This window comes from Lucilia sericata, unplaced genomic scaffold, assembly GCF_015586225.1.
Source record: "Lucilia sericata isolate MDLA Ls3-8-SP2 unplaced genomic scaffold, ASM1558622v1 Contig000141F_arrow, whole genome shotgun sequence".
Lineage (NCBI taxonomy): Eukaryota > Metazoa > Arthropoda > Insecta > Diptera > Calliphoridae > Lucilia > Lucilia sericata.
The window spans coordinates 406,416-426,568 of NW_023994173.1; the positions used below are offsets into that span (position 1 = coordinate 406,416).

General features: G+C 33.3%; 2 protein-coding genes across 2 annotated transcripts; both read left to right on the top strand.

Moving 5' to 3' along the window:
• Window positions 1–3,142: 3,142 nt before the first annotated feature.
• On the top strand, window positions 3,143–4,868 carry LOC119601070 (galactosylgalactosylxylosylprotein 3-beta-glucuronosyltransferase I). Its single transcript, XM_037951776.1, has 2 exons — window positions 3,143–3,555; window positions 3,659–4,868. The coding sequence occupies exons 1-2, from the start codon at window positions 3,341–3,343 to the stop codon at window positions 4,368–4,370; spliced, it is 927 nt and encodes a 308-aa protein (XP_037807704.1). The 5' UTR covers window positions 3,143–3,340; the 3' UTR covers window positions 4,371–4,868.
• A 1,678-nt stretch (window positions 4,869–6,546) lies between these two features.
• LOC119601071 (farnesol dehydrogenase-like) lies at window positions 6,547–9,706 on the top strand. Its single transcript, XM_037951778.1, has 2 exons — window positions 6,547–7,361; window positions 9,422–9,706. Exons 1-2 carry the CDS (start codon window positions 6,780–6,782, stop codon window positions 9,614–9,616), a joined length of 777 nt encoding a protein of 258 aa, XP_037807706.1. The 5' UTR covers window positions 6,547–6,779; the 3' UTR covers window positions 9,617–9,706.
• Window positions 9,707–20,153: the final 10,447 nt, after the last annotated feature.

A 20,153-nucleotide genomic window follows, 5' to 3' on the forward strand; every position in this document is an offset into this window, starting at 1 on the left:
ATAGACTAGACTATAGACTAGACTATAGACTAGACTATAAACTAGACTATAGACTAGACTATAGACTAGACTATAGACTAGACTATAGACTAGACTATAGACTAGACTATAGACTAGACTATAGACTAGACTATAGACTAGACTATAGACTAGACTATAGACTAGACTATAGACTAGACTATAGACTAGACTATACTATAGACTAGACTATAGACTAGACTATAGACTAGACTATAGACTAGACTATAGACTAGACTATAGACTAGACTATAGACTAGACTTTAGACTAGACTTTAGACTAGACTATAGACTAGACTATATACTAGACTATAGACTAGAATATAGACTAGACAATAGACTAGACTATAGACTAGACTATAGACTAGACTATAGACTAGACTATAGACTAGACTATAGACTAGACTATAGACTAGACTATAGACTAGACTATAGACTAGACTATACTATACCATAGACTAGACTATACTATAGACTAGAATATATTATACTATAAACTATAGACTATACTATAGACTAGTCTGTAGACTAGAGTATAGACCAGACTATAGACTAGATCATAGACTAGATTATAGACTAGACTATAGATTAGACTAAACTATAGACTAGACTATAGACTATTCTATAGACTAGACAATAGATTAGACTATAGACTAGACTATACTATAGACTAGACTATAGACTAGACCATAGACTAGACTATAGACCATAGACTAGACTTAGACTAGACTATAGAACAGACTATAGACTAAACTATAGAAGAGACTATAGACTAGATAATAGTCTAGACTAAAGACTAGACTATAGACTAGACTATAGACTAGACTATAGACTAGACTGTAGACTAGACTATAGATTAGACTATACACCAGACGATAGACTAGTCTATAGACTAGACTATAGACTAGACTATAGACTAGACTATAGACTAGACTATAGACTAGACTATAGACTAGACTATAGACTAGACTATAGACTAGACTATAGACTAGACTATAGACTAGACTATAGACTAGACTATAGACTAGACTAAAGACCAGACTATAGATTAGATTACAAACTAGACTATTGACACAAATATAGATTAAACTAAAGATTATTCTATAGACTGCACTATAGAATACACTAGACTATAGTCTAGACTATTGAGTCAACTATAGACTACATACTCAACTATAGACTTAACTAGAGACTAAACTATAGACTAGATTATAGACTTGACTATAGACTAGACTATAGACTAGAATATAGACTAGACCACAAACTAGAATATAGATTAGAAAATTAGCTTGACTATATATTAGACTATAACCTAGACTATAGAATAGACTGTAAACTAAACTCTAGACTGAAATATAGACTAAACTAAAGACTACACTATAGACTAGTGTATACTTTAGACATGACTATAGACTAGACTATAGGCTAAATTATAGAATGAACTATAGATTAAACTATAGACCATAATATAGACTAAAAATTAGATTGAACTAGACTAAACTTTAGACTAAACTATAGACTAGACTATAAACTAGACAATAGACTAGACGTTAAACTAAACTATAGACGAGAATATGGATTTATTTTATTCTCCAAAACTATTTAAAATTCCTTTAAATTCGGCGTTTCATTAATTTTGTTTAAAATTAGTTTTAAAATAAACCAATTACTATGCTACTTTTTTTAATAAAAACTATGAAATGTTCTTTATTTACATTATTTTTCACAAAAAAATTCTAAAAACAAACAAATAATTATTAAAAATGCTTTTAAAATAACAATTCAAACCCTTTTCAACATTATCATTCCTTCAAATTCAAATTTAACGGCTCCACCTTTATTACAAATATAAAATTTCAACTGGCAACTCACCTTTTCATATGCTGTCATGCCAACCATATGGCATCTTTAATTTTCTATTTGTTTTGTTTTTTCTTTCCTCTTGTTTAGTTGTTAATTTTTTTGGCGCTCATTGCTTGCAAAAATTTTCACACAAACACAAACCTACATACTTAACCACTTTTAGCCCTTTTTTCTAATTTTTAGGACTTTTGATTAAATTTGCAATAAATTATTGCTTTAATTAAATGATTAATGATATTTTTATAACATTTTCAACAACTTCAATGACTTTTTATTACTTTTAAATACTTTATATCAACAACATAACACACACATAGCCTGCAGTGTAGGCCACAACTTGTTGCTCTTTTTTTTCCTTTTATTAACATATTTTCACGAATTCCTGATAGCTAAACATATTAATTGAAAGCTTAAGAACATTTAAATTAATTTTTTTATGATTTAAATAAAATATTTTATGATTTAATTGCAGCTATATGACACTTTGTAACAACTGACCGGTTGAAAACACGACGGAAACTGATTGGAATTGCAGCAATGAAGTTGCCACACAAACAAAATATGTTGACAGCAGGGTATTGCTGAGAGATTGGAGGAAAAGAAGTAAATTTGAAATTTTTTAATGGGATTGTAAAGGAATGTTGTAGATTTTAAATAATCGACTTGTTTAAGGGCTATATTAGAAACTAGACTATAAACTAGTCTATAGATTAAACTAAAGACTAGACTATAGGCAAAAATAAAGTTTATAAAATAGACTAGTCTATGGGCTATATTATGAACTAGACTATAGACTAGACTATAGACTAGACTATAGACTAGGCTATATTCTTGGCTATAGACTAGACTATAGACTAGACTATAGACTAGGCTATATTCTTGGCTATAGACTAGACTATAGACTAGACTATAGCCTAAACTATAGACTAGCTATTGCCAAGTCTATAAATTAGGCTATAGAGTAATCTATAAACTATACTATATACTAGACTGTAGAGTAGACTATAGTGTAGGCTATAGTCTAGACTGTAAGCTATACAATAGACTATTTACTTGACTATATATACATATAGACTAGTCTTATTTAGTTTTATTGCATTTTGTCTTATTAAAATTTACTATTGGCTTTCAAACTAACAGTTTAGTGGTTTTCAATGCTTTTCAAACCGTTTGCTTTCGTATTTAACATGTCTGTTTTTTTATAAAAAATATGGCCACTCTCTCTTTCTTAGTATCTTTGACATTTCATCATAATATTTGTTGCTTTTTCTTGTGTTTCGGCACCACACATCATAACATTTGTTTACCTTTTTTTATCTCTAAAATCATTTACATATACAAGATATTTCTTTTACTTATTTTAATAGTTTAAATAACCTTTAACTAAAATTTAATTAGTTAAATAACTATTTCCTCGGTATATGTAAGAAAAAAAAAACAACAACAGTTAAACACAAACATGTCAGAAGTACGTATACGGCCCAGACAAGTTCTGGTTTTGATAATAGTATTCCTGGTGGTGCTATTAATGGTACATCGCAATGGCAAACGTACTTGCCAGGGACCCAGTTATCTGCAGGCCATGTATGGTAAAATGCAAGATGAAGAACTGCCTACAATTTACTGTATAACACCCACTTATGCCAGACCGCAGCAAAAGGCTGAACTAACCCGGTGAGTTGGCATAGCAGAGAAATATGATGATAAATTTGATTAAAACCTAGAGGCGTTTCTTTTTTGATGACTAATTATTTATTTTTGTTGCCGATTTTTATAGATTATCACATATATTCATGCTAGTACCCAATTTGCACTGGGTTTTGGTAGAAGACTCAGAAACCACCACAGAATTAGTAAGAAATCTTTTAGAAAGAGCCGGTTTGACACAAAGAGCCACCCAACTGAATACTAAAACTCCGGCTGCCTTTAAACTTAAACACAATGATCCCAACTGGATTAAACCTAGAGGCGTAGAGCAAAGAAATTTAGCTTTATCTTGGGTACGCACTAATGCTAATCCCGACAAACACAGCATTGTGTTCTTTATGGATGATGATAATTCCTATAGTGTAGAACTGTTTGCCGAAATGTCTAAACTGGAAAAGGGTAAAGTGGGTGTTTGGCCAGTAGGTTTAGTGGGTGGTCTAATGGTGGAGAAACCTTTACTTAATAGCGAAACTAAGGAAGTGATAGGCTTTAATGCCGCCTGGCGTCCCGAAAGACCTTTTCCCATAGATATGGCCGGCTTTGCCATAAGCACTGATTTATTCTTTAAATATCCTCAGGCCACCTTTAGCTATGAGGTACAACGTGGCTATCAGGAAAGTGAGATATTAAGACACTTGACCACACGCTCAGAGCTGCAGCCTTTGGCTAATTACTGCCAAGAGGTTTTAGTATGGCATACCAGAACGGAAAAGACTAAATTGACAAATGAGGAAGCACTCAATAAACAGGGTAAACGTTCCGATGAGGGCATGGAAGTGTAGAGCGACAAATAAAAACTTTTTCTTTAATAAAACTCTACCATATTTTTCATTATTACTTTATAATTTTATTTATTTATTTTAAATACTTTCATACTGTTTAGTTTTTAATGTGATAATGTTTAAAATTTAAGAAATCTTCCAAGCTTTCTTCTCATTTTTTATGACATTATAAATTTCCTTTCTTAATTTCCTAAAAAAAATCGTTTTTGTACTTAAAATGTTCAATTGTTAATGCCGGCTTCAAAAAAAAAACTGCTTTGAAGCCGGAACTTAGATCAAAATAAAATTTTAAATGAATCCAAAGCTTTTTCAATAAATTTTAATTAATTCATATTTTCAATAATTCATTTCTTGGCACAATCGATATTACTAAACATGAATTACATGCCCCCAACTTTCCAAATACATAAATATCAACTAATGCATGCTTGAATATGCTGTAAAAATGTTTGCCTCAAAAACTTTGTATAGTCTTCCATAAAATATAAAGACAATTTTAAAAAAAAAAATACAACAACAAAAAAGTGTTTTATTTTATGTATTCCAAACTATAGTCGAGACTGAAGACTAGATTAATTTCCAAACTATACTCCAGACTTATAATCCGGAATATAAACTAGACAAGAGCCTCGACTATAAACTATGTTATAGACTAGACTATAAGCCAGACTATTGACTTGACTGTAGACCAGATTATAGACCGGACTATAAACTAGACTATAGACCAGATTATAAACTAGCCTATGGTCCAGATTATTGACTAGACTATGATCCATATTATTGACTAGAATATTGCCCAGATCATAGACTAAACTATAGTGCAGACTATGGACTAAACTATAGTCCAGACTATGAACTAGACTATGGCCTAGACTATTGACTAAACTATGATCCAGATTATTGACTAGACTATAATCCAGACTAAAGACTAAAGTAAAATCCAGACTATACATTAGACTTTAGTTCAGACTAGAGTATAGTACAGACTAGAAAATAATCCAGACTATAGACTATACTACAGTTCAGATTATAGACTAGTCTATGGTCCAGATTATCGACTAGTTTATAGTCCAGAATATATATTATTATAATCTTAACTATAGACAAGAATAAAGTCAAGACTGTAGTCCAGAGTATAGACTAGATTATAGTCATGACTATAGACTAGACTAAAGTCAAGACAATAGATCAGACTATATATAACCCAAACTATAGATTAGACTACAATCCATACTAGCCTATAGTCCAGACTATTGATTAGACTTTAGACAAGACTAAAGATTAGACTTTAGTCTAGACCCTATCGACAATCCAGATTATAGCATATGGTCCAGATTATTGACTCATCTATAGACCAGATTATATTAACTAGAGTAAAGTCAAGACCATAGGCTAGATTATTGTCCAGAATATAGACTGGATTATAGTCTATAATACGGACAAAAGTAAAGACTAAAGACTAGACTGTAGACCAGGCTATAAGCTAGACTAAAGTGCAGACTATAGATTAGACTATAGTATAGACTAGAATATATACTACTTTGTAGTCTATAAACTATATTAGAAACTGAATTATAGTCCAAACTTTAATAAGATCTTGACTATATTATATAAATTCTAGTCTATAGTCTTACATGTAATCTAGTTTATAAATAAGACTATATAATCTAGATGACTGTAACATTTTAATCTTATTTATAATAGTATTTAGAGAACAATACCAAATACTTTCACTTTTCAAAACAATTTAACAAAAATATAAATTTCTTCGCAACTACTGAATAAGCTTTGACATCAAATATTCTTCCGGCAAATGTGTGTTGAAAACTTGTTACAGTTTGACAATAAATAAAATTATTATAAATTAAAATCGTTCATTAACCATGTAGTTGAGATTAAAAAACACATAAAAATTGTAAACAAACAGGTGGAAATGAATCACAACAACAACAACAATAATACATATGTTCTAAAAAAATTAGTACTAAAAGTTTTTTTTAAAACAGATTTAAATTAAGATTTAAAATAAAATACAAAAAATTTAAAAGTGCAACCAGTTAAACTTGAGTTCAATGCTTTTAGACGGTAAGAAAACAAAAGCTAAAAAAGCAACAAAAACAAAAGCAAGTATTGTTTTTGAGATTGTTTGTTACAAAAAAAAAAGTTTATAAAAACTTAATAATACATTAAGTGCAGGCTTTCAGTTGCCACTAGTACGAAAAGTACTTTCAAACATTAAACAACACGTTTGGTTTTTGGAATTAAAGGAAACGGTTACAGAGCGTTTAAAAAAAAAAAACTTTGAAAAAATAAATAAAGCGTTAAATTTTTAATTAAAGTGTTGAAAAACAAAAAACAATCACTTAAGAAGGTCAATATATTAAAAAAAAAATTTTGTAACTAATAATTATGGAACGCTGGCGTGGTAAAGTAGCAGTGGTAACGGGTGCCAGTTCGGGCATTGGTTGGGCTATTACCCAACATCTTTTGAAGGCCGATATGGTGGTTATAGGTTTGGCACGCAAACTCAAACACATGGAAGAATTAAAATCCGAATTGCCAGCCGGGCAACAGGAAAGATTCTTCCCGCGAGAATGTGATTTAACCTCATTGCCCTCCCTGCGTACCGCTTTTCATTGGCTGGAGCAAAGATTTGCCCAGCGTATGCATGTTTTAATCAATAATGCTGGCATGTGCGAATTCTCCCGTCTACTCGATGCCGGCAATGATGAGGCCCTCAAACGTATGATCGATGTTAATCTAATGGGTTCTATCTATTGTACCAAAGAAGCCTATAGGCTAATGAAAAAGGCCATGGCCTTTGGTGAGGAGTGTCATGTGATAAATGTTAATAGCCTACTGGGTCATATGGTGCCCGAGCATATACCCCATTGTGGTTTCAATCTATATCCGGTTGCTAAGCATGCCTTGAGGGCCACCAATGAAGTGTTGCGCCGTGAAATGTTTGCAGACAAACTATTGCGCTTATCGGTAAGTACAGATACTTTGTTTTATAAACAATTAAACTTGTTATTAATTTATTCCACTAATATTTATGTAATTTAAGTCTTTGTTAATTTAACTTTAATATTACATCAGTTTTTGTCCATTAAAAATAACAAAACATAAAGAAATCAAAACAATTAGAAATCGTGAAATAATTAAGAATTCATTAGAAAGGGTTTTAATTGCTCTGCCCATAAAAAAATAATTTTTTTTATTTATAATTAATTATAAATTACGTTCCAGTCATTTTTTTTAAATTCCTAAATAAAACTAACAAAATCCCCTAACTGGGCATGTTTTAAAATGGGAATTTAAAAAAAGCGAATAATTTATCACAAATACTCCAGAAATCCATTTCTGTAAGAAAATATTACTATTTCGCCTTTTTCAGTTAAATTCCTAAAAGGGATTTTAAAATCCCAAAATTAGGAATTCAAAGAAATAGCTAAATTTTACCCTAAAGCACTTTAGTAATCATAAAATAATCTTAATCTGTAAATTATTACACTTTATCAGTTTCCCCAGAAATTCCTAAATTGGGCATTTTATATAAAGAATATGAGAATTCAAAAATAAACTCAAAAAATGTCTCAAAATATAGACAAAAACATAATTCTGCTGAATAATATCAATATTTTCCCTTTTTTTAGTTAAATTCCCAAAACGGATTTTTAAAATCCCCCAATAAGGAATTCAAAAAATGTGAAAAAATTACAAAATTTTCACTAAAATGTTGTTAACAACGGTAAGTAATTTATACTTACCAAACATTTCTTTAAATTCCTAAATAGAAATTAAAAAATACCCCAACCTGGGGATTCCTTAAATACAAAATGGGATTTAAAAAAAGCAAACCTTCTTTAACAAATACTCCAAAAATTTCGTTCGTGCAGAAAAATATCAATATTTCAACTTTTTTAGTTAAATTCCTTAAAGGAATTTTGAAATCCCGCCAATTAGGAATTTTAAAAAATAGTAAAATTTTACTCCAAAACACTTAAATAATCATAAAATAACCTTATTCTGTAAATTATTGCACTAAATTAGTTTCCTCATAAATTCCCAAAGTCGGGGATTTTATTAATTAATAATAGGAATTTTCAAAAGTCGGATTTTTTTAAACAAAAACTGCTAGAATATTGTTACAAGTAAAAATATTATTATTTGCACACTTTTGCCAAAATTGCTAAATGGAGATTTTTAAATCCACCAATTTGGGAATTTTCAAAATATGTAACATAAATTTCACCCTAAAAACTTGAACTAATCATAAAATAACCGTATTTTGTATGTTTTTAGCTCTAAAATTAGTTTCCCCAGAATTTTCAATAGTAGGGATTTTCTATAAAGAAAATGGGAATTCTGAAATAATATAAAAAAAAGTTTCTCAAATTAATCAAGAGATGGCTTCTGCAGTAAAATATTAATATCTCGACTTTTTTAGTTAAATTCCTAAAAGGGATTTTGAAATCCCCCTAATTAGGAATTCCAAAAAATACAAACATTTTAATCCAAAACACTTAAATAGTCTAAAAATAACCTTATTTTGTAAATTATTACACTTAAATAGTGTCCCCAAAAATTCCCAAAGTCGGGGATTTTATTAATTAACCATAGGAATTCCCAAAAATACAAAAAGTATTTAATAAAAACTGCAAAAGCTTTGTTATAAGTAAAAATATCATTATTTATACACTTTTAGTTAAATTCCCAAATGGAGATTTTTAATCGCCAATTTGGGAATTCCTAAAACTTCAAAAATATGAAAAAAATTAAAAATATTAACTATAACTAATAAATTACCAATAAAACATTGGACCAATAATGAATATAATCTTCACAGGATAGTTTTTGTAAAATTCCCAAATGGGAATTTAGAAATACCCAAATTAGAAATTCACAAAATTTGTTAAAATGTAAGTTAAATCAATTTCAAAATAATTATTTTTTTGTAATGATTAAAAGCAAAAATAATTTCCCCAGAAATTCCCTTATAGGAGATTAAAATTACTATAAAATTTCCTCTTTATTTTCCTTTCTTCCAGACCATTAGTCCCGGTTTAACGGAAACTAATTTCGGTGCTAATAGCCCTAGACCAGAACACTTAAGTAATATGCCCGAATGTGCTGAAATACTAAAACCCGATGATGTGGCCCGTGGTGTGACTTTCATATTGGGCTCCCCACTACATGTTACCATTGCTGAATTGTTAATGGTGCCAACGGCTGAAAAATATTAGTTTAAGAATTGTTGGAGAATTTTGTTTTTAAACAAGTTATTAAATATTTTTTATTTAATTTAATAAAATGAGAGAAAAAACTACACGATTTTAAATATAGTTTTTCAGAATTGAAGGTAATTTTATAATAAAAGCTCAGTGATCGGCAAAATGAGAATTTTAGGCAAAAGACAGCTTTATTAAAAACTTTTGAATGGACTAGACTATAGACTATACAGAATTGACTATAGATAAACTATAGAAATGACTATGAAGTAGAGTATAGGAATGACTAGACTATAGACTAGATAGACTAGACTATAGACTAGACTATAGACTAGACTATAGACTAGACTATAGACTAGACTATAGACTAGACTATAGACTAGACTATAGACTAGACTATAGACTAGATTATAGACTAGACTATAGACTAGACTATAGACTAGACTAGACTAGACTATAGACTAGACTATAGACTAGACTATAGACTAGACTATAGACTAGACTATAGACTAGACTATAGACTAGACTATAGACTAGACTATAGACTAGACTATAGACTAGACTATAGACTAGACTATAGACTAGACTATAGACTAGACTATAGACTAGACTATAGACTAGAATATAGACTAGACTATAGACTAGACTATAGACTAGACTATAGACTAGACTATAGACTAGACTATAGACTAGACTATAGACTAGACTATAGACTAGACTATAGACTAGACTATAGACTAGACTATAGACTAGACTATAGACTAGACTATAGACTAGACTATAGACTAGACTATAGACTAGACTATAGACTAGACTATAGACTAGACTATAGACTAGACTATAGACTAGACTATAGACTAGACTATAGACTAGACTATAGACTAGACTATAGACTAGACTATAGACTAGACTATAGACTAGACTATAGACTAGACTATAGACTAGACTATAGACTAGACTATAGACTAGACTATAGACTAGACTATAGACTAGACTATAGACTAGACTATAGACTAGACTATAGACTAGACTATAGACTAGACTATAGACTAGATTATAGACTAGACTATAGACTAGACTATAGACTAGACTATAGACTAGACTATATACTAACTATAGACTAACAATAAACTATACTATAGAATAGACTTGAATAAGAACTAGACTTAGTCTGTAGTCTGTAGACTAATTTTTATGGACTAGAATGTAGACATGACTATAGAATATAGTCTCACTTATAAACTAAATTATAGGACAGACTATAACCTAGACTATAGACTATAAACCACTTACTGCTTCTCAATAAAATCTAAGAAATATTTTCTATTTCTACCATTTTTCTTAAAAATTATAAAAAGAAACAATTAATTATTAAAAAGTCCATTGAAATAATATCATTTCAACATTAACATTCTCTTAAATTGAAGAAAAACTCAATTAAATCATTTGTTACCTTTTCGAAATTCAAATTTAACGTCTCCACCTTAATTACAAATATAAAATTTAAACTGGCAACTCACCTTTTCATATGCTGTCACACCAACCATATGGCAACTTAAATTTTTTATTTGTTTTGGTTTTTCCTTCCTCTTGTTTTGTTGTTGATTTTTTTGGCGCTCATTGCTTGCAAAAATTTTCACACAAACACAAACCTACATACTTAACCAATTGTAGCCCTTTTTTCTAATTTTTAGGACTTTTGCTTAAATTTGCAATAAATTATTGCTTTAAATAAATGATTAATGATATTTTTATAACATTTTCAACAACTTCAATGACTTTTTATTACTTTTAAACACTTTATATCAAGGTATATTTAACCTTGCTTTATATCAACAACATAACAAACACATAGCCTGCAAAGTGGCCCACAACTTGTCGCACATTTTTCTCTATTATTAACATATTATCAGGATTTCGCGATAGCTTTACTTATTAATTAAATGCTTAAGAACATTTTAATAATATTTTTTTCAAATTTAATATTATATTTTATTAATTAATTGCAACTATATGACACTTTGTAACAACTACTTGCTGACCGGTTGAAATTACGACGGAAACTGATTGGAATTGCAGCAATGAAGTTGCCACACAAACAAAACATGTTGACAGCTGGGTTTTGCTGGGAATTTGGAGGACATTTTTTACGGGATTCTAAAGGAATGATATGGATTTTAATTAATCGACTAGACTATAGACTAGACTATAGACTAGACTATAGACTAGACTATAGACTAGACTATAGACTAGACTATAGACTAGACTATAGACTAGACTATAGACTAGACTATAGACTAGACTATAGACTAGACTATAGACTAGACTATAGACTAGACTATAGACTAGACTATAGACTAGACTATAGACTAGACTATAGACTAGACTATAGACTAGACTATAGACTAGACTATAGACTAGACTATAGACTAGACTATAGACTAGACTATAGACTAGACTATAGACTAGACTATAGACTAGACTATAGACTAGACTATAGACTAGACTATAGACTAGACTATAGACTAGACTATAGACTAGACTATAGACTAGACTATAGACTAGACTATAGACTAGACTATAGACTAGACTATAGACTAGACTATAGACTAGACTATAGACTAGACTATAGACTAGACTATAAACTAGACTATAGACTAGACTATAGACTAGACTATAGACTAGACTATAGACTAGAATATAGACTAGACTATAGACTAGACTATAGACTAGACTATAGACTAGACTATAGACTAGACTATAGACTAGACTATAGACTAGACTATAGACTAGACTATAGACTAGACTATAGACTAGACTATAGACTAGACTATAGACTAGACTATAGACTAGACTATAGACTAGACTATAGACTAGACTATAGACTAGACTATAGACTAGACTATAGACTAGACTATAGACTAGACTACAGACTAGACTATAGACTAGACTCTATACTAGACTATAGACTAGACTATAGACTAGACTATAGACTAGACTATAGACTAGACTATAGACTAGACTATAGACTAGACTATAGACTAGACTATAGACTAGACTATAGACTAGACTATAGACTAGACTATAGACTAGACTATAGACTAGACTATAGACTAGACTATAGACTAGACTATGACTAGACTATAGACTAGACTATAGAACTAGACTATAGACTAGACTATAGACTAGATAGACTAGACTAGACTAGACTATAGACTAGACTATAGACTAGACTATAGACTAGACTATAGACTAGACTATAGACTAGTAGCTAGACTATAGACTAGACTATAGACTAGACTATAGACTAGACTATAGACTAGACTTAGACTAGGACTATAGACTAGACTATAGACTAGACTATAGACTAGACTATAGACTAGACTATAGACTAGACTATAGACTAGACTATAGACTAGACTACTAGACTAGACTATAGACTAGACTCTATACTAGACTATAGACTAGACTATAGACTAGACTATAGAGACTAGACTAGACTATAGACTAGACTATAGACTAGACTATAGACTAGACTATAGACTAGACTATAGACTAGACTTATACTAGACTATAGACTAGACTATAGACTAGACTATAGACTAGACTATACACTAGACTATAGACTAGACTATACACTAGACTATGCACTAGACTATAGACTAGACTATAGACTAGACTATAGACTAGACTATAGACTAGACTATAGACTAGACTATAGACTAGACTATAGACTAGACTATAGACTAGACTATAGACTAGACTATAGACTAGACTATAGACTAGACTATAGACTAGACTATAGACTAGACTATAGACTAGACTATAGACTAGACTATAGACTAGACTATAGACTAGACTATAGACTAGACTATAGACTAGACTATAGACTAGACTATAGACTAGACTATAGACTAGACTATAGACTAGACTATAGACTAGACTATAGACTAGACTATAGACTAGACTATAGACTAGACTATAGACTAGACTATAGACTAGACTATACACTAGACTATAGACTAGACTATACACTAGACTATAGCACTAGACTATAGACTAGACTATAGACTAGACTATAGACTAGACTATAGACTAGACTATAGACTAGACTATAGACTAGACTATAGACTAGACTATAGACTAGACTATAGACTAGACTATAGACTAGACTATAGACTAGACTATAGACTAGACTATAGACTAGACTATAGACTAGACTATAGACTAGACTATAGACTAGACTATAGACTAGACTATAGACTAGACTATAGACTAGACTATAGACTAGACTATAGACTAGACTATAGACTAGACTATAGACTAGACTATAGACTAGACTATAGACTAGACTATAGACTAGACTATAGACTAGACTATAGACTAGACTATAGACTAGACTATAGACTAGACTATAGACTAGACTATAGACTAGACTATAGACTAGACTATAGACTAGACTATAGACTAGACTATAGACTAGACTATAGACTAGACTATAGACTAGACTATAGACTAGACTATAGACTAGACTATAGACTAGACTATAGACTAGACTATAGACTAGACTATAGACTAGACTATAGACTAGACTATAGACTAGACTATAGACTAGACTATAGACTAGACTATAGACTAGACTATAGACTAGACTATAGACTAGACTATAGACTAGACTAGACTAGACTAGACTAGACTATAGACTAGACTATAGACTATACTATAGACTAGACTATAGACTCGACTATAGACTAGACTATAGACTAGACTTTAGACTAGACTATAGACTAGACTATAGACACCCGCAAGGGTATCCCGAGGAGGATAACGGGAGTAACGACCCCGCGGACCCTAGTTGTGGCAGGAATGGAGAGCGTACTAAAATGGTACATGTGCTCAAGGAAGTCCTGTGACAGGGCGAGTGAATACCGCCCTTAAATTAGGTATTCAACCACACGGGTACCCTCTCGAGAGGCGTAGTTAGAAGAGTGACGACTTCGTGGATCCCTAGTCACATTAGATGGAAAAATCCAGGCGCGACGGTTTCCAAATTGGACGGCTTCCTGGTCAGCGTCTGTTTCCAGGTTAGGGACGGCTGAAAAAGCATTCCTGGCGGATAGGTTAAAAACGCAAACCCACAAACAACAAAATGGAAAAGTATACGTATAAATCCAAAGTTACGGTGCAGGGAGTAATAAACCCAGTACCGGCGGCTTTAGAGGGTGTGAAAACAGGCTCTCAGTCGTCGAGATCCAATTACTGTAATGCTTCTAATTCAGCAGCACACCTGGCTGAGCTAGAAGCTAAAGCTACAGGCAAGAACAAAAACAAGGAACAGTGTAATGTGGATAATCCTTTTCGCAGAAACTCTGGAATAGCAAGGTCCCCGCCTGCATCACCATATGTTTCAACGCCGATTATTCATAAACCGACAGCGACCGCTACACCGACAACAACTTCTGTACCAACTCCGACTGCAACACCGACAGAGATCCCAGTACCATCCACGGCCCCGATGGCTACACCGACATCGATCCCTATACAGACCGCAACACCTACAGCTACACCGACTAACGATCAAACTGAAATACTGGAGGAAACCTCTGCTGGTAACACCCTCTTCATAGAACTGGGTAACCTAATAGATGGACTGATAAAGTTCATGAAGCCGAAGAATAATATCCATCATTCCATTAAGAACCAAGCATGGGCCATAAAGGCGACGTACAACAAAGTTAGAAAGGAGATGACGTTAAATGGGACATTACAAGCCCCCGAAACAAAAGAGCTGTCAACACAAACAACTCCCAAAACGGAGCATATGAAAGATTTAAAGAGAAGCAGGGAGCCCGGAGATATATCGTCAAAAACCCCAATACCCAAGAAGTCTAAAATAACAAACCAAACACAAAAGAAATCTGAAGTGATGGAGACTATTGTCAATGGAAAACCCAAAACCAATGATGATATAAATTCATGGAGAACGGTGCCACGTAAGAAAATAGTAAAAAAAAGAAAGGAGAAAGAAGCAATGATTATTTCAGCGAAAGGAAAGGCTACGTATGCGGATATATTGAAACATATAAAATCGGACCCAAACTTAAAAGATCTTGGAGAATGCGTGTCCCGAATAAGAAGGACACTTAAAGGTGACCTCCTACTGGAAATTAATACAGCCAATAAACAAAGTGTTGATCAATTCCAAGCAAAGGTGGAAAAATCGGTTGGGCAGCAGGCTAATATTAGAACCAGTAGACAGATGACCGTAATTGAATGCAAGGATATTGACGAAATTACTACAAAGTCTGATATATGTGAAGCTTTCAATAATCACCTAGGGATTTCAATAAAGGAGTCGGATATAACGAGTCTTAGAAAGAGTTATAGTGGCACCCAGACTGCAAGCGTTAGGCTTCCAGTAGAAATGGGACGTAAAGCCATCGAAATAGGCAAAGTCAAAATAGGATGGGTGATATGCCGAATAAGGGAAAAACGGCTCCTTACGAAATGTTTTAGATGCTTGGAATTTGGTCATATCTCCACTACGTGTACAAATAAACAAGACAGGTCGAAACTATGTAGAAGATGCGGAGCTGGCGGACACATAGCAAGGGACTGTAAAAATAATCCAGAATGTATGTTCTGCAAAGAAGTGGAAAATGCCGATACAAATCATGTAGCTGGTAGTGGAAGATGCCCTGTCTTTAAAAAGGCAATTAGTAAAATGAGGAAATGAGATTCGTACAAATAAATCTCAACCACTGTCAGGCGGCACAGGACTTGCTTTCGCAGATAATATGCGAATCTCGTGTTGATGTCGCCATTATTAGTGAGCAGTATAGAGATATGAACAGCTCTGCATGGGTTAAAGACTTAAGTGGAAAAGCTGCTATTTGGGCTTGTGGAAACAAGGCTATAGAGGAAATTTCAGAACACGAAGAAGACGGTTTTATTAGAGCTAAAATAGGAGGCATCCATATCTACAGCTGCTATGCTCCTCCAAGCTCAACAATTGTGCAATTCCAACTGATGTTAGACCATCTGCTAAGGGACTCAGATCATCATAACCCAAAAATTATAGCTGGCGATTTCAACGCGTGGGCTGTTGAATGGGGAAGCCAAAGAACCAACACCCGAGGAAGCATTCTACTCGAAGCCTTTTCGGGACGAAACCTAGTGCTAGCCAATAATGGTAATACACCGACATTTATCGCTAGAGAAAGAAATTCAATTGTGGATTTGACATTTACAAGTAGTTCCTTAGCAAGAGTTATGGAGTGGTCAGTAAGTGGACATTACACCCACAGTGACCACCAGGCTATTATATTCTCTACTAGTAACTTAGAAAGAAGACGATCCCATAGGGAGGAGAACAACGTAAACTATACAGGATGGGCTTCTAAGAGACTTGACAAAGAAGCATTTACTCAAGAATTTTTGAATTTTACAGAACTGAATGGAACAGCATCTGAAATGACGAAACAGGTCTCATTAAGGCTTAGAAGAGCTTGTGATTCTGCAATGCCAAGGAGAAGAATAACAAAGAATCGTCCTCCAAACTATTGGTGGAACTCAGAGATCAGCAACCTCCGAGCCACTTGTCTAAGAGCCAGAAGAAAGACTAAACGTCTCAGAGGTCGACCAGGATTTGAAGAAGCGTGTTGCGAATACAAATACGCAAGGAGAGAATTCCAACATGCAATTCTAAAAAGTAAGAAGAACAGCTTCAAACAGATATGCTTAGAAGCAGATTCAGATCCATGGGGAAAGGCTTACCAAGTGGTCACCTCTCGCCTTAAGGGAAAGAAAACCCCCCAACCCAGTTGTCCTAAGCTACTTGATAAAATAGTTAAGACTTTGTTTCCAGAACACATAAACTCCGTATTTACAACAAGAAGTCCATATCACGCAGAAAACATAGAGTTAACAACGGAAGAAGAACTAATCTCAATAGTAGATAAAATCGGAGATGACAAAGCACCTGGACCTGATGGCGTCCCAAACAATGCTCTTAAGTTGGCAATTAAACAATCAACTAAAACATTTGTTGATTTATTTAACCAATGCCTCAAAGAGGCAGTTTTCCCTGAAGCATGGAAGAAACAATCACTAATCTTGATTCCAAAACCCAATAAACGTCTAGGAGACCCCTCAGCATATAGGCCAATATGCCTCCTTGATACAAGTGGTAAAATACTTGAAAAAATAATATACAACAGACTACTACCAATTGTGGAAGAAAACGGAGGTTTATCAACCCGACAATACGGGTTTCGAAAGGCTAGGTCAACCATCGATGCGATTAACATGGTAGTTGAAACAGCACGAACGGCTATTGAAGGCAAAGGCGCAAACAGAAAATACTGTGCAATAATTACACTTGATGTAAAAAACGCGTTTAACTCCGCAAATTGGGGACTAATAATTAATAAACTATGTAGACTTGGCATACCGGATTACCTAACACTGATGATAAGAAGCTACTTCACAAATAGGATATTGTGCTACAACACTGATGACGGTAGCAAAATATACAAGGTCACCGCAGGTGTTCCACAAGGTTCGGTGCTTGGCCCCTTATTATGGAACGTTATGTACAACGATGTATTAACGCTGAATATTCCAGAAGAAGCAAATATAATAGGCTTTGCCGACGACATCGCGGTAACTGTTTCAGCAAGATTTAAAGATGAAGTAGAACTAATCTCTAACGAGGTAATATTAACTATAAGAAACTGGATGAAAAGTGCTGGCCTGGAGCTAGCAGAACATAAAACTGAAGTAGTGCTGACGACGAGCCGTCGGAAAAGAGAAAATATAGAAATAACCGTAGGAGAACATCAGGTTAGATCAAATACTCATCTTAAGTACCTTGGGATTATAATAGACGCTAGATTGAATTTCAAAGCTCACATTGAGTATGTTCACAATAAAGCATCGAATATTAGAGTTGCACTCGAAAGAATGATGCCAAACGTAGGTGGGCCGAAACAATACAAGAGAAAACTAATATCTACGGTGGTTAGCTCTGTTATCCTTTACGCCGCTCCCATATGGGCTGGAGCTCTTAACGTAAAATCAACGGCAAGAAAACTAGTTGCAGTTTATAGGCTATCTGCATTAAGAGTATGTAGTTCATATCGTACAACATCTGAAGATGCGGCGTATGTCATTGCAGGGCTGATACCTGTCGACATCTTAGCAGATGAAGCCAAACGTACATATGAATCGAAGAGAAGAGCAATACGGGGTGAACATGATGGTATAAACATACGAAAGATAGAAAGAGAAAAGTCAATGCGATTATGGCAAATCAGATGGGAAGAAAGCCGCAAAGGAAGGTGGACTTTTGGATTAATCCCAAATATATACGTGTGGTGGAATAGAAAGCATGGCGAAGTAAACTATCACCTAACACAGTTCCTTTCTGGTCATGGCGGTTATAGAAGCTATCTGAACAGATTTGGACTGGACGATTCTTCAGAATGCCCGCATTGTCCCAATACAGTAGAAGACCCGGAGCACGTCATGTTCCACTGTCCCCGCTATCAACAAGAGAGACAAGAAGCGGAAGAAATGGTTGGCAATCACCTAAGTCCGCATAATATTGTCGACTTAATGGTACAAAAATCAGAAAACTGGGAAGTATTAAGCAAAATGATTAAAGGTGTTCATGAGAAGCTAAGAGCGGAAGAGAAAGTGAGACGAGAAACGTTAATTGAGATAAATAGCTAAAATAAGGCTAACCAACCCTGCGATGCAATATCATTATAGACGGTCCCGCAGGGGTTTTGGATGACGAAGGGGGTGCTTTAGTCGGTAGGAATCCGACATATCCCAAGGTTATTACCATGGGAATCAAATGCAAGATTTACACCTCCTAATGAAAAAAAAAAAAAAAAAAAAAAAAAAAAAAAAAAAAAAACTAGACTATAGACTAGACTTTAGACTAGACTATAGACTAGACTATAGACTAGACTATAGACTAGACTATAGACTAGACTATAGACTAGACTATAGACTAGACTATAGACTAGACTATAGACTAGACTATAGACTAGACTATAGACTAGACTATAGACTAGACTATAGACTAGACTATAGACTAGACTATAGACTAGACTATAGACTAGACTATAGACTAGACTATAGACTAGACTATAGACTAGACTATAGACTAGACTATAGACTAGACTATAGACTAGACTATAGACTAGACTAGACTAGACTAGACTATAGACTAGACTATAGACTAGACTATAGACTAGACTATAGACTAGACTATAGACTAGACTATAGACTAGACTATAGACTAGACTATAGACTAGACTATAGACTAGACTATAGACTAGACTATAGACTAGACTATAGACTAGACTATAGACTAGACTATAGACTAGACTATAGACTAGACTATAGACTAGACTATAGACTAGACTATAGACTAGACTATAGACTAGACTATGGACTAGACTATAGACTAGACTATAGACTAGATAGACTAGACTATAGACTAGACTATAGACTAGACTATAGACTAGACTATAGACTA

What these genes read in the sequence shown, in the direction of transcription:
- LOC119601070 (XM_037951776.1), top strand. Translation starts at nt 3,341, where the DNA reads ATGTCAGAAGTACGTATACGGCCCAGACAAGTTCTGGTTTTGATAATA. An exon ending in CAAAAGGCTGAACTAACCCG is followed by an intron (nt 3,556 to 3,658) that starts GTGAGTTGGCAT and finishes CGATTTTTATAG; the next exon opens with ATTATCACATATATTCATGC.
- LOC119601071 (XM_037951778.1), top strand. Translation starts at nt 6,780, where the DNA reads ATGGAACGCTGGCGTGGTAAAGTAGCAGTGGTAACGGGTGCCAGTTCG. An exon ending in ACAAACTATTGCGCTTATCG is followed by an intron (nt 7,362 to 9,421) that starts GTAAGTACAGAT and finishes CCTTTCTTCCAG; the next exon opens with ACCATTAGTCCCGGTTTAAC.